The sequence below is a fragment of the Neomonachus schauinslandi genome, chromosome 12 (genome assembly GCF_002201575.2).
Source record: "Neomonachus schauinslandi chromosome 12, ASM220157v2, whole genome shotgun sequence".
Taxonomy (NCBI): Eukaryota; Metazoa; Chordata; class Mammalia; order Carnivora; family Phocidae; genus Neomonachus; species Neomonachus schauinslandi.
In genome coordinates this window covers 11,363,024-11,388,365 of record NC_058414.1, presented here as the reverse complement: position 1 = coordinate 11,388,365, position 25,342 = coordinate 11,363,024, and the positions used below count along the sequence as shown (strand labels likewise).

Here is a 25,342-nt window from a genome sequence, read left to right as displayed (position 1 = left end):
AGAAAGAAAGAAAGAAAGAAAGAAAGAAAGAAAGAAAGAAAGAAAGAGAAAGAAAGAAAAAAGAAAGAAAGAAAAAGAAAGAAAGGAAAAGAAATGCGATACTTTGACTATGTATGACTCTACGCCTGGGCACTGGGATTAAGAACATTCATACTGCATGGGGGCGCCTGGGTGGCTCAGTTGGTTAAGCGACTGCCTTCGGCTCAGGTCATGATCCTGGAGTCCCAGGATCAAGTCCCGCATCGGGCTCCCTGCTCGGCAGGGAGCCTGCTTCTCCCTCTGACCCTCCCCCCTCTCATGTGCTCTCTGTCTCTCTCATTCTCTCTCTCAAATAAATAAATAAAAATCTTTAAAAAAAAAAAAAAAAGAACATTCATACTGCATGGAACTGGAGGGTGTTATGCTGAGCGAAATAAGTCAATCAGAGAAAGACATGTATCATATGATCTCACTGATATGAGGAATTCTTAATCTCAGGAAACAAACTGAGGGTTGCTGGAGTGGGGGGTGGGGTGGGAAGGATGGGGTGGCTGGGTGATAGACACTGGGGAGGGTATGTGCTCTGGTAAGCGCTGTGAATTGTGTAAGACTGTTGAATCACAGACCTGTACCTCTGAAACAAATAATACAATATATGTTAAGGAAAAAAAAAAAGAAGATAGCAGGAGGGGAAGAATGAAGGGGGGGAATCGGAGGGGGAGATGAACCATGAGAGACGATGGACTCTGAGAAACAAACTGAGGGTTCTAGAGGGAGGGGGGTGGGGGGATGGGTTAGCCTGGTGATGGGTATTAAAGAGGGCACGTTCTGCATGGAGCACTGGGTGTTATACGCAAACAATGAATCATGGAACACTACATCAAAAACTAATGATGTGATGTATGGTGACAAACATAACATAATTAAAAAAAAAAAGAAGAAGAAGAACCTTCATACTGCAATTTCTGTGTGAAGAATCCAACGGGGAGAGTTGCTTTCCAGTATCGCATCTCTCCGCGCTCTTTGGCTCATGAAACCATGAGCGACGGTCAGCGCTTGGTAACAGGACAGCCCCACAGTGTGAGACACTGGCTTCAAGAACAGAGAAGGCAGTGGGGGAGGGGAGGAGGGGGAGGCTTTCTCATCAAAACCGACCTTGTGGCTGCGCTGGGGCAGGGGCACTAACGAAGTTGTCCACTCTCTGGCTGTAGCCGTGCAATTTACTGCCCCACAGCTGCCATTCCAAGTAAGAACAATTCTTCCCAGTTTTGCTGTGAATCGGCCAACACCTATTCTTACTTGTCTATGCACAGACCCAGGGACACACATGCCTGCAGGGGCTTCTATTTGAAAGGAGAGAAAGAAAGCTTCCACTTCCGTCCAGAAAACCTCCCAGGGCAAGTTTATTGGAAAACCCAGCAGCCTCCGAAGCAACGAGCACATGAATAAGGCCCACACCCTCACAAAACAAGGAAGTACCACCCCAACATTTACACCGAGGCATACGCACTCCGTGGAAGCTGCTTTGGACAAAAAAATCCATTTGGCTTTGTATGACAAGTGTTCTAACAGGCTTTAAAAGCCACTTGCCATTAAACAGACAAGACCTCTGGGAACATGAATAGCAGTGACACCCTCTCCAATGAGGTTAGGCTGGAAGCACCTAAATCATGTAACTATTCAGCCATGCAGAGATGGTTAGAAAAAGCATAAATCAGGGGTGCCTGGGCGGCTCAGTCAGTTAAGCATCAGCCTTCGGCTCAGGTCATGATCCCGGGGTCCCAGGATCAAATCCCTGCATCGGGCTTCCTGCTCAGCCAGGAGTCTGCTTCTCCCTCTGCCCCTCACCCTGTTTGTGCGCTCTCTCTCTCTCAAATAAATAAATACAATCTTAAAAAAAAAAAGACAAAGAAAAAGCATAATCAGTTTTTCAAAGACATCATCAGGAATTATTCCTCTCTTATGAAGAGCACTTCCTACCAATCCTTTTGGCCAGGCCTCCCATCGGAGAGTCCTAAGAGAGAAGCCTGGGGACAGAAAGAGGAAGTGCAGAGTCAGCCGCACCAGGTTCAGCCCCCAAAGTATTGGAGTGCCTTTGATCCAGCCCACTGGCCTCCCTGAGTATCAGCTCCCTCCACCCGAAACCAATGCAGCCTCCTTGGGAGCTTCGAAGGCTTCCTGCTCTTCCCGGATCAGGGGCCCAGGGCTGTGCATAACCGGGCCCCAGCCTGCCTTTCCTGTTAACTACCATCTGGCCCCTGGATTCCTGAGACTCCCTCAGCACCCAAGCTTCTCCATCCCACGGCCTTATCTGGTCCACTCATTCATTCGTACCTGATTGGAGGCTCTTCCCCTTCAGGAGTTCAGTGAGGGCAGGCGTCCTGCCTCTCATCCATCCTGGTAGCCCCCATGCCCAGCAGTGACTAGCACAGAGCTGAATATGCAGCTAAATATTGGGGGGGGGGATGAACGAGTAACTGATGAAATGAAGTGCTCTCTAAAACCAATGACCACATATGGGAGGCAATAAAAACCATCTTTCTCAGTATTAATCACTCTTGCGGCTGCTGGGGGAGAAGTTTGTCACCACTTTCAGAAAAAGTAATCAGAGTTTCAGGGCACTGGTCATCTGGCACTGTATTCCCCTTCACTCTGTTCTTCGCTGTGTCCCACCCAGCCTGTAACAGGCATCAACAAGCCCAGAGCCAAGCTGCCGTGGAGGCCGAGCTGGTCCCTCTCCTGCCTCGGGAAGTGGCAACGGACACCTGCTTCCTCCAGGGGCCTGGGACGCGAGACGGTGGCCGCTGCAGGACACGGAACACAGCCCACTGTCCCGACCCCAGCCACAGCCCACGGTGCCGGCCACGCAGCCTGTCCCACTGGTGGTGCCCGACTCCCACTTTCATCGAGGTGTCTGTCCTGGCCACGCCAGACCCAAGACGACTGAGGACACAAGCCCATCTTCGGTTTAGCCATAAACTCAAAGCGAGAACGCTGTAGCTGGTGGGTTGGAAATGAGCGGGTTACTCATTTCTTCATTCCGTTTACCTTTGGCAGGAAACTACAAGAAGAGGAGGGTCGTCTGAAACCCTCTCTTCTGACAATGGTGCAATTTCTAGGGGAAGGTATTAGCAGAGGCAAAGGTATTTCTACTATGCTGCCATTAACTGGGTATTTATAACATCCACCCTAACCACAGAGAGTGAAGGTCACAGGTTGTGTTTGATAAATGTGAATCATCTAGGCTTAGATGGGAGTCTTCAGGGAGATGGACAAGTTAAAACTTCTTGAGACGGCCAAATATTTCACAACGACCTTTCCAAGTGCACAGGTTTTTTTCGGAACGGTCATTTTAGTTATGATATATAAAAGAATAAGATTTGTGATGTACACTTGGACAACAGGGTTGAAAAGTGAGACATAATCGAGTACGCCAAGGGGCTTTTGTGAATAAATATGTGCTTTCTATGGTATTTTTATAGCAGTCTGAATTATTAACTAAATATATAAACACAAGAATCATACACAAAGGTAGGCATTTGCTTTTTTTATCCCTTTATTTTGTATCATCCCTCTATCTCTCTGTAGCTCTCAACATATGGGCATTTAATATACTATTCATAAAGATTGTAACATTCTGAAAATCAGAATTATTCATCCGCCATGCAGAAAGTTCCTTTAATAAAGGGGCTGATGAGAATTCTAATTACACGTTAAAGAGCTCCTTCAGGGGCGCCTGGGTGGCTCAGTCGGTTAAGCGTCCGACTCTTGATTTCGGCTCAGGTCATGATCTCAGTGTTGTGAGATCGAGCCCTGTGTTGGGCTCTACGCTGAGTGTGGAGCCTGCTGGAGAGTCTCTCTCTCCCTGTCTCTCTGCCCCTCCCCCCCCCATGAGTTCCTTCATTTCTTCATGCAAGAAATATCCATTGAGTGGTGTCAAGGTGAGAACACACAGGTATTGTGGGGGGCAGTGTGCAGCCATGAAACTGCCACCTTGGGGCGCCTGGGTGGCTCAGTCGTTAAGCATCTGCCCTCGGCTCAGGTCATGATCCCAGGGTCCTGGGATCGAGCCCTGCATCGGGCTCCCTGCTCAGGGGGAAGCCTGCTTCTCCCTCTCCCATTCCCCCTGCTTGTGTTCCTTCTCTTGCTGTGCCTCTCTCTGCCAAATATATAAATAAAATCTTAAAAAAAAAAAAGAAAAGAAACTGCCACCTTTACAACTCAACCAACAGCGTTAACTCTGCAGGCCAATACCAGAAGCAGGTCAGGCACCAGAAAACGGCGCAAAAGTCAAATGCATTTTGGGGTCCAGTACAAGGCAGGGGATTGGGATATTGGCACGTGACCTTCTCCAACTTCCTCCTGCAAAGACCCACTACGTGGACAAGTAAAACAAGAGTGACAGTACACTCTTCCAAATCTCTGTGCCACAGAAACAAAGAGCGTGCCTCTCGCCCCAACCCCATTGCCTGGTCCACGGCAGAGACTGCACGCACCCTCAATCCACGCTCGCTCCTGTATCTTTCCCTCCCAAGACAGTTAGCTACGCTTTGTACCTTTGCTCGCCCTTCCTCCCTTTCCCTACCACTTTTCTGATTATTCCTCAAGTCAGTTTTTAGTTCACAGAATCAAACCAGGAACAGGGCCAGCAAAGCACTAACATCGCTCCAGCTACAGGACAGGCAAATGGTGCTGATGACAATTATTCTAATTATCGTGTTATACGGCAAGCTGATGTCATCCTGGGTTATCTGAAATACCTTATGTGCATTAAAAGCTACCGATGCTCCTAACACACACTGGGTGGATACTGAAGACTGAGAGGTCAGGCTGCCAGAGAGAAGACAGAATGGAAAGGCTCCAAAGGAAGAGCAGGAGTGCATGGTGGCCGGACCCCTGACCATAGCAGGCTCTCCTGGGACCTGACTGGTCTTGAATGCAAACCTCTTCTTCCAGCTGTAATGAGAATGGCAGGGTCTGTGGAGCTCCTTGGAGGCAGGGGAAAATGATCAGTCCCAGTCAGGATCCAGTACTAGGTTACCTGGGCAGAGGTGAGCAGATCAAGAAGGCAGAGAAGGTGGGGGGTAAGAATAAAGAAAGACAACACTGTGACCATCTGCACCATATTCTATTCTGAGGCTCTGAGATGCTGGAGAAAGTCAAGCTAGCTGGGCGGAAAGCCAGAGGGGGAAAAAACAAAGGAGAAGCAAGAGAAATAAATGCTCACCGGGATTCTGTGTGAACGTAAGTTTTGTGAATATCCTGGTGTGCCATATTTCTACTACTTTGATGCTATGACTGCTAGTCAAGCCACATAATAGTTACATAATTTCAGCAAACCGAGATATGGTCATTGGCAGTCTGCATGATGCCGGGAGTATCTGCCAGGAGCGCAGGAACAACCAGGCCACAGTTCGGAGACGGGCACACTTCCTCAGAGCCAGCCTGGGATGATCGTGGGGGTCACACGGCCGGGCCGCACTAGCTCGTCTCCTGGACGGACCATCCAGGATCAGCTCTCCCAAGACTCTGCCCCGTGGGCGGGGTCTTCATCTTGGCACTGCGCATCCACGCCGGCTTTAATAAAATGTGTCCTCTCCTACACGGGGTGTCGGGTCTGTTGCTTACAAGTGTGAAGACTGAGCTGCAGAGAGCCGACGGGCAAGGACAGTTTGCAGAGCTGGTGGCAAAGCTGGAATCTGACTACAGATGTGCCCAACTCCAAAGCCTCCATTGGTGACGACTGTGGCTAATCCTGAAGACATCCCGGCACCCCCTCTATGTCCTGACGACTATCACGTCCGCAGAGTTTTTTGCTTTGCTCCATGTTTCCACCCTTGAATGACCATATTGAAAGCACATCACATCAACATAAGGCTTATAATACTTAAACACTAACTTGTGTGCTGAAAAGAATTGTTGATAATTGAACAAGCAAAGAATTAAAACCGTAATTGAGAATGTTATGGAAAAAACGATGTTATTCATCATTTCTAGTAAATATGCTGTGTCCCTACTGCTAACATTTTTTTCCCCAGACTGTTGGGGTCTCCCTAATGTGTATATCCATCACGGAACACCCATCAACTAAGAACGAAAGCTACTGTCCATTTATAGAAACACACCAGTAACAAAACCCTCACTTATCCAAAGCAAGCCTGGTGAAAACAGCCTTTGCTATGTCCTTCTAAAGCAAGGAATCACCCATAGTTTGCAAAACTCCAGTTCAAAAAGATTGCTAGGAACTGAACTCTTAAATTATGGGAGGAAAAACTCAGGGGAAGGGATAACTAAAGTCGATAACCACGGTTGCCTAGTTAATGAAGTAGGACATGATCTAATTCAATGCCTACAACAACCGTTTGGTAACTAGCACAGCTCAAAACAGTACATGCATGATTAGCTGATAAAAGCAGTGTAAGCACGCCTAAAATTCATCACTTGGCTTACTTTTATTCCCTGCTTACTGACACCAGCCCACGTTTGATCATTAGCGGGAAGGAGTGTTTTCAAGTAAGCATGTTTACAGAAGCCTGTATTTGTACATTCACGTGCAAGCACAGACATAATGCACTTCACCAAAGGAAGTGTCAAAATGTTCTCGTCGTACGGCAAGGGAGGATGACAAAACAGAGGGCTTTCAAATTAAGCTAAAAATGCTTAATAGGAAAACAAGGAAATCTTCCTTTGCCCCATTTCCTCTGACAGACATGCCTTCCGACGTCATCACGTCTCTTCCCTTAAAAATCCTGCTCACACCTTTTCTTCCTTCCTGAAATGTACCCCTCTCCCCCCATCGTTAACAAGTGTGAATTACACCAGGCCTGCTCTTCTGCTTTCTGCTCTTGTCCCTCCTTCCACGTGCTGCACGACCAGGTATGAAGTGGGTTTTCTCTCCAGAGAACTGTAATTAGTAAGAGGGGCTCCGACGAAGGATTTGCCATCCTCACTGCCTCCTACAAAGCGGACTCCACCGTCACGGAATAGCTACGTACCTGCATACAGGCTACTAATCAAGTCTGCCAAATGGTGATCTTTGGCCCAGGCCTTGGCTCTGGAATTCACTGTAGTGTTATCTGCCTGGCCTCCCGGGTCAGGCCCGGGGTCGTGCGATCGTAGTCATCCTCAGAGGGAGTTAATCCCGCAAACGCGGGCCAATCGGGCACTGCCCCTTCATTAAAGAGAGACACCGTGGATTCAGGAAAACACATACCTGATTGCGCTCGCAGACAAGTGGCCGTAGGAACCGCTTGCCGAAGAGCTGCTGCGAGAATTATTGAGAATCGTGACCAAGGAGTTGGGAGATGTCCTTATCATCGTCTGAAGGTCAAAGCTGTGATCGGACAGCGGTGATATGGACAGCGTACGTTTTCGGCTCGGCCTGGCTGACAGCCTGGGGCTGGGGAATCTGGTGCCTGTTGCAGAAACAAAACAGAGCCTGGTTACCTGTGGCTCTAACTCCGTACCTGTGATTCACTGCTACGGGCCTGGCTGGAAGAAGGGAAGGGTAAGAAGCCAGCAACTTGCGGTGACAAGTGCCTCTCCACCCACTTGTGATCTACTGGCTACAACTGAGGAAATTAGGGAGAAATATTTATCTTCCAGGGCTTACCTCGGGGGAGCTCTGTTTATTAATGTGCAGGCAAAATGATAAATTGCTAAACAAAAGGGAAAGACTTTTATGTGTTATCCCTCTCATTTCCAGTGATTTATGAATCTGACGGCTGCTTAGATATTCCCATCATTAATTCACCACAAGCAACAAAGACAGTGGTCCCCACAGTTACACAACACACCCCTCCCCATCCCAATGCACACCATTTTAAGGCAATGAACCAAAGGAGAAAATGATTTAAAGCATCCGAAGATTAGAAATTCAGCTTAGTTATGCCCTCATTTCCCCATGATTTCTGTAGTTATCTGCTCCATGTATACGTAAAGCTTTACTAAAACAACTGATAAATGCATTATCCGAAATTAATGGTTCTCAGTCGGGGGCAAATTTGCCTCCGGGGGACATGTGACAACATCTGGAGATGCTTTGGTTATCACAATTCATGGGGTGCTACTCCCATCCAGTGAGTAGAGGCTGGGCGTGCAGCTGAAAACCCAGCAATGCCCAGGATAGCCCCCAATGATGAAGAATTCTCTCCCCCCAAGTAGTGCCAAGACTGAGGAACCCTGTCTCAGTTCCCTCCAATCTAAAAGCGTAAGTCCCAATAAACATTTCAAATCTCAGGATGTGGTTTGTTTGGAGGTGCTCCAAGGTGGGGGACGGGGGAGGACCATGTAAGCATTATAATGAGATTTGATGGATCTATTTTAATGCTCCGGACCTCGCTTCTTCAGTCAGAACTAAGAGGAAATAAAGCATTTGTTATTAGAAATCTATTAAGGTTCCTCCAATGAAGTTCTACTAATCTGGAGGTTAGCAACACAGTTAAATGCATGCCAGCTTGGTACAATGTTTTTACCTAAAGAGTTAAAAATGAAATGCCAATTTGCCTTCAATTTGTTAGATACCAGAGATGTGAATTTCAGGGACTAGCTATGCATGTGGCCCAGAGGCCCACACTCCTGCCTCTTCTAAGGTTACATGTACATTATGGAGTCATCAAACCAAAGTTGAATGAAAGAATGAGGACATAATCCCACTCCGTAAGAGGCAAATCAAACATGATTCCTTTTGAGTCATAATGGAGGGCTTCTATTTTACAGTACAGATATATTTGCATATGGGGACACTACAATTTTGTGGTACGCAGAGCACTGAAGTAGAAGGTAAGCCTTCTTTATAGAAAAAAGCCTAGCCACTTGGTCTCTGGAAACTTCCACGGGAATATTTTCTTCATCATGGACCTTGACACAATCCAACATGCTTCGAGATCATTTAATGAAATGAAATCGATGAATATGAAAGAATATATAGGTAATATCATAGAATAGAAAAAATAGATATAGTTTATAGTTAAAAAATAAATCACAAACTGGAGCTTAGGAAGTTAAGTTAGTACCATCCATGTATAAAACTGGAAAACCAATTTGAAAGATGAATATGGTGCCTAGTCAAATTTTTGTTTCAGACACATTCAAAATTGAGTTTTTCATTTAGAATAATTTCATTATCAGCCTGATTTAGGCCACGGTAGTACCAATATAGCCACCCCAGCTAGATGCACATCTTTTAGTGCTTAAATCAGCATCTCACTTTTATTATGGCATCTGCCTTACACAGAAATGTTCCACATTTACGCACTCGAGAGGCTAATTTCATCATAGTTTTTCTTTTTCTTTTTTTAAAGACTGTATTTATTTGAGACAGAGAGCACAAGCAGGGGGAGGAGCAGAGGTAGAGGGAGAAGCAGGCTCCCCCGCTGAGCCAGGAGCCCAATGCGGGACTCGATCCCAGGACCCCAGGATCATGACCTGAGCCGAAGGCAGACGCTTAACCGACTGAGCCGTTCAGGTGCCCCTGATTTTTCAGTGAAGAACTACATTCCACTTCCAAACGACTCCAAGGACTCCAGACTTACTGTCTACTTCCATATAATCCTCAGCAGTAACCCTTCTCAATGGGTCTCAGTGATCACTGGCAGAGTTAAGAGTAACAGGACATTCTAGACAGAGATGATCCCTGGAACACCTCTAATTTTTTAAATCACTAACTAGATAAGGCGGCCATCTGATGTTACGAAGCAACACAGGTCTTAGGGGCCCCTTACAACGTCCAAAGACAGAGCCCAGAGGCTTCCCTTCATCCCTTCTGAGGAAACCTTCCTGTTGCCCATGGCCTGCTTGGTCCAGCTCCTCTCTGTTTTTCCCTCCAGGATGGGCTCTTACATAAGTCAGTTTCCACCATACAAATAATGTGGTTTTTGGGAGCCCGCAATTCTAGAATGTTCCTCACAGGGATCACTTGCTCTCCTGTCTTCTAAGGTCATTAATCCCAAAAGACAGAATTAGATCCATAAAGCAGACTTGCTTATTCTTTTATTTTAATTATTTTATTTTATTTTATTTTATTTTATTTACTTATTTGAGAGAGAGAATGAGAGAGAGAGAGAGAGAGAGAGAGAGAGAGCACGAGAAGGGGGAGGGTCAGAGGGAGAAGCAGACTCCCCGCTGAGCAGGGATCCCAATGCGGGACTCGATCCCAGGACTCCAGGATCATGACCTGAGCCAAAGGCAGCCGCTTAACCAACTGAGCCACCCAGGCACCCCCAGACTTGCTTATTCTAACATGCAACATATAAGTACTCTGTCCTGTACGTGGCAGAAACCCAGATATGCCCATTGTTGGCACATTTAAAAGGCAAGTGCTCATCTAAAACCAGTTTCTTGGGGCGCCTGGGTGGCTCAGTCGGTAAGTGTCTGCCTTCGGCTCAGGTCATGATCCCAGCCCCCACATCGGGCTCCCTGCTCGGCGAGAAGCCTGCTTCTTCCTCTCCCATTCCCCCTGCTTGTGCTTCTGCTCTTGCTATTTCTCTCCCTGTCAAATAAATAAATAAAATCTTTAAAAAAAAATAAAATCAGTTTCTTGTGGTTTCTGCCAACTGAAGAGTCCTGAAGATCCGTTAACAATGGAGGAGAGTGACCAGCTAGATTCCAGTTGGGCTTGGCCACTGCATGTGCACATCCAAGGTGGTGATTTATAATTGTTTTTGCTTTTCTGTTGGAAAAGTCTCCTATGATTTAAATTCTGAGTACTCTCCTTATGTTATGTTTAACTAAATGCTATTTCAATTTTTTTTAGAGGGAAGATAGTATTTTAAGCACTTTCCAACCCTTTAATATACTCTTTCTAACCTCCTAATAACCAAGTGAACAGAGAAAGTCAGCATTTTGGAATGGTGATTTGGGATCCCCTGTTGAGGGGAGCAGCTAAAACATGAGGTGAACATTTTTGAGACAGCTGAAAGAGAAGTCACCCAGTTCTTCACTGATCATACACGGTTTCGTTCTAAAACATAAGCCCGAGCATTCTTATTGTTCCAACACAGATATCTCCGATCTGGCTTTCTGTTAATTGTTTTGTTTCTCTGTTCTAATAAAAAAATCTGACAAAGAAAAAGGAGGTTTCTTTTTATGTGATGAATGATAGGACATCTAAATTCCTACTTAATGACAATCAATTTACCATATAGTCAGGCAAATTAAAATTCCTTTAATTAGTTTTTACAAAGTAAAAGGGTAGCTTCATCCTTTATTTAGATAAAAACCACCATTGCCTGACTGAACACATTCTCATCAAATATAGAAGGTAATGCAGGCTGACCTTCCAAGGATTCTCCCCTATTTTAATTCTTTATTTGCAGATTTTTAAATAACTAATTTGCATAATAACACTGAACTTTTTTCCCAACAATCCCTAACTGAAATGTGGTTATGATGAATCTGAAATGTAAGCTCTTGACTCTACAAAGCCAAACAACAAAAGCCCTGCAGAAGATAGAACACATTTCTTTTACTTTGTGTGTGGTAATGAACTCCCCAGTGGAAACCATCGCAAGCAGGGATCCCGGGTAACTCAGCTGAGTTTGTTCATGGCCGTAAGAAGACGGAGCTGTGGAAAACAATCACCCTCTCTCCAGTCCAAACATGAAGGCTGCATTAGAGAGCTGACCAGTGCACACCTTTGTCACAGAAGAATCCAAACAGACTGTAGATGAAAAAGCTCGGCCACCAGGAAAAACAACCAACCAACCCCCAGCATATGCCCTACTCAAAGCCGTTTAGTTGTCATAGTCAAGGGGTAGCGGCTTTCATTGATGGACACCTCAGACAATGCTTCCCATTCACTTCCTGGCACCTGGCAAATGGAACTGAAAGAATCTGAATAAATAAGAACTCTTGGATGTTCTGAACCGTGATATTCGTAGGCTCATTTTTCTATATGTCTAGATAAGTGACCCAAAGGAATCACCATAAGTCTTGAGGGATCCAAAAATAAGTGATATAAAAAGCATCAAAGGATGCCATTATCTTCTACTGTTATGTGCTAAAAATAGCTCTTTCTGATTTGGAAATGCTTTTTATTTTTCCTAGATAAAAGGTCTTAGTGAAATATAATTTTTAATGTAAAGAAAACATATGAGGCAAAATAAATCCATGGAAAAAATGCAAAAACCAACTCTAGGTTTTTTGTAAAAATTAAGTTTTAGGGGCTCATAGGTGGCTCAGTTGGTTAAGCTTCCAACTCTTGGTTTGGGCTCAGGTCATGATCTCAGGGTCATGGGATCAAGCCCTGTGTTGGGCTCTGTGCTCACCGGGAGTCTGCTTGAGATTCTCTTTCTCCTCCCCCACTCACATGCATGCACATGCTCTCTCTCTCTCTCTCTCTAAAATAAATAGATAAATCTCTGGAAAAAAAATAAAAATTAACTTTTAAGCATAAAATCTAAAAAAACAAAGAGTGACTGGATGAAGTATGTCCATGTCATCAAACACATTCCCTTATTTTGTTCTCAGGACAATCAGGGCAGGAGAGTTCTTTACATATCTGCCAAATTACAATCACCTGCATCTTCCACTTTGTTGGTATCCCGGAGCTCTCCACAAGGAGCTCCAGGATGGCCAGATGCGTAGGATCCTCTTAGAAAACCAAGGAAAGCCGAGCACCAAATATGCTTCCTCCTTCTCTGATTTCAAAGATTAGACAGTCACCTAATTGTTGCATCTGTCTCTACAATTCCCGAATTAGCATCTGCCACTGCCAGGATTACAGAAGAGAGCCCCCTCACTTACTGTCCATGGCGTGAAGATACTCCATGTGGATGGTCCCAGCACTGGCTGTGGCGGCCGAGGGAATGATGTCCGCGTAGGGGCTGCGCTGGCCAGCTAATAGAGCCATCTGATGATAGTATTCCGCGGGGCTGACCCCGGCGTGGGGGGCTAGAAGAGCAGACAAGCAAAGCATGGTGACTAGTTGGAACAGATCAATAAGACACGTTTCTTCAGACATCCCCAAGTCCGTTGGCCACGTAGCCCAATGTCAGCAATTCCTTTCATGGGCTCATTCTAGTAAAACTTCTGTAACTCAAACTGTGCTTTCCACTGAAGCCTACTAGATACCTGTCACTTGAAAATAAAACTGAAGAAAAAGAATAGGAAAAATAAAATGTATTATAAAATGTTTGAGGCTAAAGAAAGAGCCAAGAATTCTAAATGATTAAAATGTATATATGTTCTCCTTCCCATGTGTGCCCCCCCCCCAATTAAATCACTTCTTAGATAAAATCACATTTCTTACAGTGGTAGACAACAGAGACAACTGTGATATCTTTCTGGACACACTTCCCTCAGCTCCTGGCCAGAGTGCCTGAGTCAGCTCTCACTACCTGGAGGGCCCAGGGCTTACAAGGGGAAAACACAGCGTAGCTTTAACCATACACAACTGGGTGATAAGCTGCAATTTTGTGTTCCATAATTTTAAAGCTCTTTTTTCCTCCTTTTTTCATTACAAAATCAAAAAGGAAAAATACCTATCAATCTGGAGCAATTTACTGGCAAGAGTCAGCTCTGTAAGAGTGGGATAATAATCTGTTTCCATTGCCAATTTATGTGCAAAAGCAGCAAGATACTGTAGCAGTTCTGAGGGTGGTCTCCAGATTCTCCAAGATCTGGATGCAAATCCCAGCTCATCTTACCACTCCAAAGGGCTGTCGGTAGCAATGAATCCAACAGTATTCAGCACATAGCATTCCATCAGTAAAAGTTAGTTTTACAATTATTATGTAGAAACAACGGGTATTCTAGCAATAGGTCTGTGTATGTTTAGATCTGTGTCCACACTTTTTTTTTTTTAAAGATTTTATTTATTTGAGAGAGAGAATGAGAGACAGCACAAGAGGGAAGAGGGTCAGAGGGAGAAGCAGACCCCCCGCTGAGCAGGGAGCCCGATGCGGGACTCGATCCCGGGACTCCAGGATCATGACCTGAGCCGAAGGCAGTCGCTTAACCAACTGAGCCACCCAGGCGCCCTGTGTCCACACTTTTTATACACGATAAAAATATCTAGACACACAAATCTCTTAGCCTACATGTGAGAGTCATCTGTGACTTGACTGCATTTGATTATTAATTAGACTCCTGAAAAGCAAGAAGAGGAAGGCAGAACAAACCAACCAAAGAACGTTTTATTCATACTCATCATCAAATACTATGGAAAACAGATGACACAATGTTTTAACTCAAGGTTCCACTTTCCCCAGGGCCAGTGAAATTTCTGCAAGCCAGGCATAACTCCAAGTGTGTTGTGAGCTGGCCTCCCTTACCCCTCTCTTCCTCTCTTCTGTGTAGTCAGTCATTTCTGCGAACTCCTAAATACTCCACGGAGATGGCTCCATTGGTCCCCATTGTAACACCAAATCCAAAACAGGAGAACTAACTTGGGTCTGACTCTCTTACAAGTTTCATTTTTGTGATGTGACTCTCGTCCAAATGGCACAACGTATTCCTTTGGTACCTCCTAACTGTATCTGCTGAGTTGAATCAGAAAGAGATGTGTGGATAGCTACTGAGGCAGCACAGATGCTCCTGGAAGTAGAACTGAGCAGGGATGTACTGAGAAATCCCACATGGCTTCCCACCTCTCGCCACCACGCATAGCCAGCTCCGAGAAGGGTCCTCAGGGAGGAGGTGGGTGGTGCAGGGTCACACCGCTCAGTGAGACAGGACTGCACGGGGGTTTCTAACACAAGCCCCAGCGATTAGTGAGCTGCTGTAGAGAACCCTTAATCTGCAATTTCTAATTAATATGGCTTACGCAGTTCTGGACCTTAACTCAGATTCCAGCAACTGTGGGCAAGTGAAGTTTGTGTATGTGTGCAAGAGATGGGAAATGCTCTTCCTGAATCAAAGGAGTGTTTTATAATTTGACAGTTATGGGATACACAGCTCTAATTAGTCTTGTGAAAAGTAATTAATTGGGAAGCTAATAGAACCAACAGGAATTTGACCCTTGAGAGCTTAAAATGAGCATTGAGTATAATAAAATTAAAGTCAAAGTTGGTTTCTTTTCCCATCATATCCCTTTTCCAGTTTTCACGGGGCATGATCAAGGGTGGAGCGCATGTGCGATGGACCTAGATCATCACGTTCTCTAAGAATTGCTACTCAGACCGTGGTCCATGGATCAAAGCCCTGACACCACCTGGGAGCTTTCCAGCGTGCAGAATCTCAGCATCCCCCCCAGACCCACCCCACACAGAATCACGTTTTATCATCACTCCCGGGTGGTCCACGTGCACAGTGGGATCTAAGAAGCACCGGTCTAATAGACACATCTGTATAAACACGCCTCTCAGACGTGCAGAACGGAAAAGCGTTCACTGGAAGGTGAGCAAATGTCTGGGTATGCCTGCATGCTGTGTGAAGGGCGACAGGGCCGACTAAGAACACAACAGTGGATGGAGCCAGGTGTCTGGAGTCAGTGAGCTCGGGCTTTGAGTTCCAGTAGCCAGTGGGCCACGTTGCAAGTTACTTGGCCCCTCTGCTCATTGGTCTCTTCACCCGGTAACAAGACAATAACCCTACCCTCACGGAGATGTCCTAACACTGATGTGAAGCATGCTCTTAAAGCACTTAGCACAGCGTCTGGCACACGGGAAACGTTCAGTCAACATCAGAGCTGCTCCATACCACGTTCCAGGTGGGGCATGAGGTGGGAAGCAGAATGGGTCGGTTGGGGACTGACTCACCGTCTGTGGGGCTGAGCCCCCGGGCTGCCGAGATCATGGAGAGGGACGGGCTGTGAAGAGACCGGATGTAGTCCATGTAGGGGTTGATGTAGGGGTGTGGAGGGCTGAAGGGGGGTTCAGAGGCTGCAGCGGGGTTCCGGTGTGGGGAGATCCTGATGAAGGGCAGGTCTGAATACGTTGGGCTACTAGATAAGGCAGAAGGCCTGGGTAAAAAAGAAAAGCAGACACAAGAAGTATGGGTGAGACAAATATCTCCACAGGAAAATAAGAAGGATTTTAAGTGAACTCAAGGTGTCTTGGGGAAAAGACATCAGGCATATACGTTTCCAGTACAATGACCTTAAAATCATGGTGACAAATGCAGGTAGAATGGTACTACACAATTATTTGGGCCAAGAAAACGAACCTCTGAGAAATTTCATGGCACTCTGAATACAGAAAAATAAAGGCTGGCCTTTGGCTTTCCTGATGACAAGAAATTCTAAACCACAGGCATCTGAGTTTAAGTAGTTCTGTGATCATATGTTCCATTTGACCTGAACATTAGTTTCACCACTGAAAGCTTACCTCTTACCATCACGGTGTTGCAGAAGGAAACGAGAGGAGAGGAGAAGAGAGGAGAGGAGAGGAGAGGAGAGGAGAGGAGAGGGGAGGAAGGAAGGAGGGAGGAGAGGAGAAGGCAAAAGCCTTCTTGTTACCGGGTGAAGAGGGAAAGGGAAAGGGGAAGGGGAAGGGGAAGGGAAGGGAAGGGAAGGGAAGGGAAGGAGGAAGGAAGGAAGGAAGGAAGGAAGGAAGGAAGGAAGGAAGGAAGGAAGGAAGGAAGGAAGGAAGGAAGGAAGGAAGGAAGGAAGGAAGAAAGAAAGAAAGAAAGAAAGAAAGAAAGATGAATGAATTGCAAATTCATGTGGTCATGCACACAGCGGAGTTGCCCATAAAGGAAGGATGCAAACTGCAAAAGTCTGTAAGAAATGTGCAATCAGACACTCTATATCTGTGCTTGAACCTTTACTGCAAGGGTCTTGCAGTTGGGGGTAAAACCAGTTTCACAGATCTGGGCTTCACCGTTGGGAAGACGTCTCCTCCTTTCCATGAGCCAGCCCTGACAGCACCCTTCCCTTGCTACTCATCTTTCAAGTGCCACCTGATTAGCCACGTCCAGGAATTAAGTACTCCCGGGGCTACAAAGTTGGAAAAGAATGAGGGTTTGATCGAGCCTTGGTTCTAACGAATGAGCTGATGAAGATAAATTCTAAAACACCTTGCTGCCGCCCTAGCCTGAATCGCTCCTGGGGATCCTTTCCCTGGGGACCACTGTTTCCAGAACGGCCAATTTGTGTATCTCCACCACCCCCACCCCCCACCCGGCACTGCCTTGTTTCTTCTCTAATAGAAAATGTGTTGTGTGGATAATCCAGTGAACTGCCTCCCTTCCTCATTCACAGAGGGGATGGCCACAGGAATGAGAGGCCGTGATAGAGACGGATCTACCGAGCACGGCAAATTCCTCTTACGCCACCGGCTTTCAGCGCAAAATGAAAGGGAGGGGAGATGCATTTTCTCATCATGCCTCTTGAAGCAAAGGCGTGCCCTGGCTGGGTGCTGGCCCCCATCGCCCTGTCAGAACACAATCTTGGGAGCAGCCAGCCCCACCAAGTGCACAGTGTAGACACTGAAATATATGAAGCCACAGATCAGTAACACATTTTCTCTCAGTGGAAAATAAGAGGTTGAAATATTGGGGGGGGGTTGTGCTCACGTGCTGTTTCTTACTCTTTTTTCACTTTGAACTAAAAAAAAAAAAATGAGGCTTTTTATTTGTTATTCGGATGCCTCCGTTGGTGAAGTAAAATAAAAATCTAGTTTTCTAAATTTACACGTGGGCAGAGTGAGCACTCGCCACCTGAAAACAGCTATTTCTTTTCAAAACAACTTGAGGCTTTCCATACCCACTCAGAAGTTAGTAAAATGACTTATGCTTAAATAGAAATCGGCACAGCCTATTAGCCTGTCTTATTTTAGCTCTTTATGGCAGAACAAGTTAGCTCTGTGTTGTTGGTTCAATCGTAAGTTCCACTTAGACATGTTGCTACTTTAGAGCATGGGGATGCTCCAGTTCCTTAATTTTCTTTTGACTGGAAAGGAAAATCAATCTTTCCAGTCTGATTCAAAAGTAATTACTACAAAATACAAATTTATTTGCAGATTTATGATGAGAGACCAGCAGAGCAGAAAGGTGGAAAAGTAGACATTTCCAGAACTCTATGAGATGCTAGCTCCCAGATAAGCTCGTCTTGTGAACCACAGGGGTATGGACTCAACATCAATGAGGACAGTGGCACATCTTACTGGGTTGTTTTTTTTTTTTTTTTTCCTTTTAGACAAAAGTTGTAACCTGTAATTTTTCTGAAATCCCAGAATTGTTGACAAGGGTAAGTAAGAATATTCCTAGAGGCCTAGATTCCATTTTGAAGAATCATGCACAGGAAAAAGAAAAAGTCAGCATCCAGAACAACATGAAAATCACAGAGGCGGGGCCAGCTTTCAGCAATCCCAAAGAAACAAGGAAGCCGGGAGACAGGCAAGGCTTTCCTTCTCTCACAGGTCCCAGGACGTCTGACCCGCGTGGCCCTTTCCCACAAGAGGACTGAAGATAACTGTTCCAGGAGCAGCCATGAGTGAGCAATCATCCCGGTCACCGTGTCCCCACAGGACGCCAGGGCCCCACCATCCCTTACACTCCAAGAAGAAGCGACAGCAGAGAAGAGGGCTGGTTCCTCGCGGAGGTGAAGTCAGGAACCTATTTCACCTATTTCCAAACAACACGGTAGGACATGCCTTCAGACAGGAATGCGAATAAGAAAGCTATAAGTTAATTAATTGCCCTAAAGTAACAAACCACCTAGTACTCAAAGGCCAGCCATCCCCAGGATCCAAATAGGAAAATGCTTAATAAGGGTTACCCAGTGAGGGGAACTCCCATCAGGAATTCCGGAGACAGGTCAGTCAGACCCCCAGAGCAGCGGTACCACGGAAGGGTCCGGGCACCGAAGGGAACCGATGTGGACAGCAGCTAGCTGTGAGACCTCATAAGCAATGCCCACCCTATCCTAGTCCATATCGGTACAGCAGGGAGGATTCCTACCTCCTGGGGGGCTTGGCAAGTTAATCTAAATAAAGCCTCATGTACTGAGCCTGGCATCAAATAAGTGCTCAATGCATGCACACATACATATATATTATACTAACATGTTCTACTCCTAATATACACACACACATGACACAGACATGCGTACATGTATGTATGCACATATATGTACACACACATATATAAACACACCCGCACATATACGTACACATAAATAAACACACATGCATATTAGGGATGGCAAATGTGGCATGCTATGTGATTCTCAAACACTGAAATACTGGAACCCTCTTTTCAAAGCAAATCGTACGGTGAAATCATCCCTGTTTGCTTTGCTCCCCAACCTGACAGAACCCTGGAAACACCTCCTTGGATTTCCAGGTAAAATCATGAAACCACACGAGGTGGTTAAAACATAAACTCAGTAATCATATGCAGGAGCTTTGCAAGAAACTGGATGCGACTGTAGTCTGTCACTCAAGATAAGTTGCCTTATACATAAAATGGAACAACAATAGCTCCCTCCCGGGGCTGCCCCCGCTGAGATGCACTGGGTACTCAGTAAACGGCGGTGGTTGATGTTCTCAGGGGTTGCCAGAACCATCCAACAAAACTCGTTTGTGTGCGTGACTCTAAACTCAACAAAGAAAAGTCCCCATGGCAAGACTTCTGGAAACTTGTCTCCAATTTCCTTGCTGTTCCCAATTCTTGGCGGCTAGATCATTTATCGGTTATTTTGTTTTAAACAGTAAAGCAAATTGGAGAGAGCAGGTCAGGTTCTTTAAATGTAACAGGTGGCAGGGGGTCACTGCTGTATGGAAGCCAAGCTGAAGATTATGACAAGAGGGATGGATTCTGTTGAAGGAAGAGGACGGGGGAGGGGTGGAAAAGGCACCCACAGAATTTTCCATATAAACGACATAGGTTATTTCACAAACCATCATAAACTTTACCAAGCTCGCTAAAGATCTTCACTGAGGATTACAGTCCCACCAGGAAAAGAAATTAGAAGCGTCTCTTTCTTGGTTTGTATTTTTAGTAGATACACAGAGATGGAATTGAAGATTACAGTTGGCCTTCTGTGCCTTTCTCTGCCTTTGTAGCTTTCTGCTCTCCCCCGGTTCTGGGGTCAAATGTGGCCTGGTCACTGAACGTGGCACAGACCACGGAGAAAAAAACCAACACAGGAAACAGACATTCTGGGAAGACCACCAACATTTGGAACTGCACCAAGAACAGAGATGCCGTGCTATTTATGTTGTAGCCAGAGTATAGACATATGCCTGTGGCCCTCCAAATAAATCATACACACTAGTGTCCAGGAAGCAGACGCCCAAACTGCAGAGGGTTGTCAGGACGCGGTGGAGGAGAACAGCTGATGTCTTATCACCTCTGCATGTTGTCTCATGCATGCCAGGCCCGGGCGCCCACTGAGGGATGCCGGCCCCCGTCCTATTTCCACCCATCTGTTCTTCCCAGGCCAGGAAGACCCTGTGAGGGCTGTCGTGTTGTCTCTGTATTGCCCAACAGATTAACGAAGTACAGTTCCAGACAAGATAGAAGGTGGGGATCATCTTGGTGTTCTCCCAAAAGCCAATGAAGCAATATAAAGTTGTATCTGTGGAGATAATTTGACTTCAGATTATTTTTTTTTACAAGGTCATGAAAATAGATTACAATGAAAAGAGTAGAGGATTCTCATTAGAGCATTTTTTAACACTATTCCATGATAAACTTAAAAAACAAAACCACATATTGCGGAGAATAACTGGACTTCTTGGTTAGAATGAAATATCATTATATAATCTAATTTGTTACTGCCTTTTCATCTATCTTATTGGGTTACTAAAATGCCAAGATTAAAACCATAGTATTTAATCACCTGCATTACCCATTATGAGAGCATTAAACCAGGTTTATATGCTGGATTATTACAATTGCTTTCGCATTGCTTGGGACACTGGAAATGTACACATACCCCTTGCATCTTTGCACGAGGGCTCCAACTACCTGAGGACTGAAATGTCAGGGTTTTTTACATAACAAGTTTATTTTCTGTGTAATTTTGTTCTTTGTCTAACAAGTAGATATGCTTCATATTCAGGAGGTGGCCTAAGAGAGAACAAAGGGGAGTCATCCCTTATAATGTATTTTTAACCAACTAATTAATTATTCAATAAGCGCAATTTAAATAAATCAAAATGTATAATAAAAATTAGCTTTCCATGCAGTGAAGGAAACAAACAAAAACACCCACAGCTAATATGCTGCACAGTCCTGGACTTGATCTCTCCCTCTCTTCAAGGCCAGCTTCCAGATAACCTCTGCCCCAGAAGCATCCTGTGACCCTGAAACGTACAGATGGCCATGCCTGACTCAGCGCGCTGAGCCTCCCTCTGGAGTCGAGTAATGAGCTGGAGGTGGAGGGAAGAGTCGAGGCATCCATTCTGCTCACTTCCTCTCACTGGCTGGAGCTCTGCTGGTGGCGTTCCGGTCCCCACGGCCGTGACTGCGCAAGCTCGTGACCCCTTCCGGGACTCTAGACTTTGCTGAGCCACTTTTCCCTCTGTGGGCCCCTTCAGATGAGGGGTGGTCACCGCTGGAGTCTACTATCACTTTGGGGGCCTTTAACCTTGTCCACCCCTGTGTAAACACCTGCTCCATTAAACATGCTCCCATGGAGGTGGAACTGACTCCAGTCTTTTACAAACTTACATGTCGGATTTCCGTTTTTAGAAGCTACACGCATAACTACACTGATGAATATTTCAATGATCTGTTCATTTGATGTGTATTTTTATAGAAGAGCCACTTACTAAGAATCCCTTATGATTTCAGAACTTGGAGGAATTTCAGTAAACATATGATCGTTTAGTCCCTGCTTCCAAAGAGTTTATAGCCAAATAGGATGAAAGGCACAAACACATGAGCGTCTAAGAGTGAGTGCTATCTGATGCGTCAGAAGGCACCGACGAGAGGCTTCCAGCATGCATGTTGGTTACCAAAAATACGGAATGTGAACTGCACTACAAAATGTAGATAGGATTTGAATGGAAGTGGCCACTGAAGAGGAAGGTTAGAATATTGCTTACTGTGCACATTAAGGCAGGGTGCTGAGTTATCTTACATATAAAATTTCAGAGCTATGGTTAATTTCTCTAACAAAACACAAGAGAGAGAAATACTTATTTTAATGGCAAAACATCATTTCAAAGGATTTTTAAGAATGACTTTCTTGTTTTTATTTTCTATTTATGTCTGAGGAGTTTACATACATAAATGGAAAAGTTGAGATTATTTTAAACAAACACTAAAAAACAGTTATTCCTAATGCCCAAGCTCTTCGGATCTAACCAATGTCAATATTTCAATGTACTTAGTACCAGCATTTTTTCAGGCATTATGCACTTCTGACACAAATAAAAGTATATTTTGAATTACACTTTCTCCCTCAATATTAAAATGTTTCTCTAGTATCTTTTAACAGACTGTACATAAACATCGCCAATAAGTGCGGAGCAGATGAAAGCCATCATGAGGGATCATTAAACATCCACAGAATGGCTAAAATTAAAAAGAAGGGGCAGTGCGAAGTATTGATGAGGATTTGGAGCAACAGGAACTCTCCAACAACGTGCGTACGTATGAGCTGTCACAGCCTCTTTGGAAAACAGTTGGGCATAATGAACGCAAGTAAATGCACACCCTGTGATCTGGCCATTCCTTTCCTTGGTGTAGCCACGACGGTGGTGTGTGCGCAAGTCCCACAGTCTCCTAGGCTGTTCAGAGCAGCGTTACTCGTGCATGTTTAAACTGCAAACAACCAAAGTATCTATCAACAGGAGAATGGGCGGGGCACCTGGCTGGCTCCCTGGGGAGAGCCTGCAACTCTTGATCTCTGGGTTGTGAGTTCGAGCCCCACGCTGGGTATAGATATTACTTTAAGAAATAAAATCTTCAGGATGCCTGGGTGGCTCAGCCGGTTAATCAGCTGCCTTTAGCTCGGGTCATGATCGATCCTAAGGTCCTGGGATTGAGTCCCGCATTGGGCTCCTTGCTGGGGGAAGCCTGCTTCTCCCCCTGCCTGCCACCCCCCCCCCGCTTGTGCTCCCTCTCTCTCTCTGATTTAATAAATAAATAAATAGATTAACCTTTAAAAAATAAATAAATAAAATAAAATCTTAAAACAAACAGTAGAATGGGTAAATGATTCATACCACAAAACAGTGAATAGCTATGAAAATGAACAAACTGCAATGTGGAAAATCTCATAAACATAATGTGGACTGAAAGAAGCCTGACACAGAAAGAGTCTAATATACTGTATGATCCCACTTATGTAAAGGTCGGTAACAGACAGACCTCAATGTTACCCTTAGGATAGTCAGGATAATGTTTACCTCTGGGTATGTGGGTAAGTGTGGGAGGAGGGCTTCTGGGGTGCTGGTGTTCTATTTTTAGCCTTGGTTAGTGGTTAGAGGTTTTCACTCTGTGATAACTCATTATACTTCACTGAGCTGTATGTGTACATTCTGTGTGCTTTTCTGTTTGTGTCCTATTTATTACCATTTTTTTAAAAAAGGATACACCCATTCACATGTGTCAAATATATCAATATTTTCCACAGGGTTTCAACCATTTCCATTCAATTCAGATAATCAAATACATATATATGTGTATTTTTCTAAATTTGCAAATTACTGATGCTTACGAAAATACCATAAATAATAACATATTCACTGCTGTTAAGCAGATAGGCAGATAGTGTAGTTGATGCATTAGTGTAAATTCAAAGTAAGCTATGGATGATGGGGCTTCTGTATGACACTTCTGGGGCGGCGGGGGGGGAAGGCCCTGCTTAGCCAATCAAAGGGAGAGGCCAAGTGAGTATTTCCAGTCCCTGTCAGTCATCTCCCTCCACAACTGAAATGATTTTCTACATCGATATATTTGTATCACGTGAATAATGCAATGGTTTGTGGCTAAATTTGATTTTGTCCCCTCCTGAGAAGAAGACTGCAAAAAAACAATTTGACAAAATTTACCTCCATTCCGTACTAGAAATACAATTCTATATTAACAGATTGAGACTTCAAGGTCAGGAAAATAGTCAAAGAATTTAGATATAAGGCCGTTCAAAAGGCACAGCCAAGGGAATATAGTTGATGGTATTATAATTATGTTGCATTGGGGCCACAGGGTGGCCACACTCGTGACGAGCACCGCGTAATGTACAGAGCTGTCCAATCACGATCCTGTGCACCTGAAACTAATGTAACCTTGTGGGGCAACTGTACTCAAGTAAAAAAGTAAAATAAAATAAAAAAGAAAGTCCATTCAAGTAACTACAACATACGATGCACTGTTCTAAAAAGGGTTCGTAACAAACATACTACTGGTTCATATAAACACTCGGAGCTAAATGACCACATCCCATAGCATGAGTCTTCGTTCTGCCCCGGCTCTTGGATAAAGAAGACCCATGCGTGTCTGTAACAAGGGCAGAAGAGAGAGAACTAGCAGGGGAGGCAGGATCTCTGATCCGAATGGCAGCTGACAAACCGGTTTCTAAATAACCAGTCACCAGTCAGTTCCATGAATGCAGAGTATATTTAAATTATTATTTTTTGCAGCTCTCTTTTGTTGTCCTGATAGACTCCAAATATTCCATATAAAGGTGTACTTCTTTTTCCAATGTGTAATAAAGATGAAAAACCATCTTCTTTATCTTCTTGCCTCAATTACTATACAGTTTGTGACAAAAATAAGACCGTTTTAAAAAATTAACATTATGTGGTTTTAGTATTAATACTATATATAATTATATATTTTAATACGTAACTTACATGTTACATATTAATAGATCATATATATAACAGGATTAATGTAAATATAAGGACTAATTGTTAGAAGAACTAGTATGTTGTATTTAGTTCAAAAACTCCTTCACAAAGTCCACAGAAATACCGCTTCGATGAGAAAACCACTCTGGCTCCCCAGGACACAAGTTCCAACGTCCACCTGCTATTCTTTTCCTAACCTGATGCCTGGCAGATGGAGGGACTTAGAGCTGTTCTCAGAGGTCAGCTTCTGGGACATTTCATGGGGCCCTGTTTTCTAGAGAGCTTCCCAACGGGTTTGTGTTAACACAGCAAATGAACACTGTCCTTTTCTCCCCTCCTTCCCTAACACAACAGGTTGTCACTTCGAACAGTCACCTTTGCCTGTGGATGTTTTCTCTTTCTCCGGGGGGGGGGGGGGGGGGGGAGGCGACAGGGGAGGCCAGTTCAGCCAGGCCCAGCCAGGGGTCCAGGGGCCTTCCTGCCTCACTGCTCCACACCCCCGCCCACACCCTCCGTTTCTCCCTGTGGCAGGTAGCGCACACAAACACGTCGAGGTCGCAAGCCCTATGACAGATTTGGTGCTGGGTGAACCAGATCTTTCAAAGTCTGCTTTGCTCCCAGCTCTTTAGACCTGGATGGAAACAAAGCAGTGCCGTAGTGTTGAACTGTTAATAAGA

General features: G+C 44.9%; 1 protein-coding gene across 1 annotated transcript in view; it reads right to left on the bottom strand.

Moving 5' to 3' along the window:
* GLI3 (GLI family zinc finger 3) overlaps positions 1 to 25,342 on the bottom strand; it is a 258,993-nt gene that overhangs the window by 77,371 nt on the left and 156,280 nt on the right. The window contains exons 4-6 of the mRNA XM_021703657.1: positions 15,678 to 15,880; positions 12,724 to 12,870; positions 7,193 to 7,394 (exon numbers count right to left, since the gene is read on the bottom strand). Coding sequence (XP_021559332.1) covers positions 7,193 to 7,394; positions 12,724 to 12,870; positions 15,678 to 15,880 — 552 coding nt within the window. The remainder of the gene's footprint in view (positions 1 to 7,192; positions 7,395 to 12,723; positions 12,871 to 15,677; positions 15,881 to 25,342) is intronic.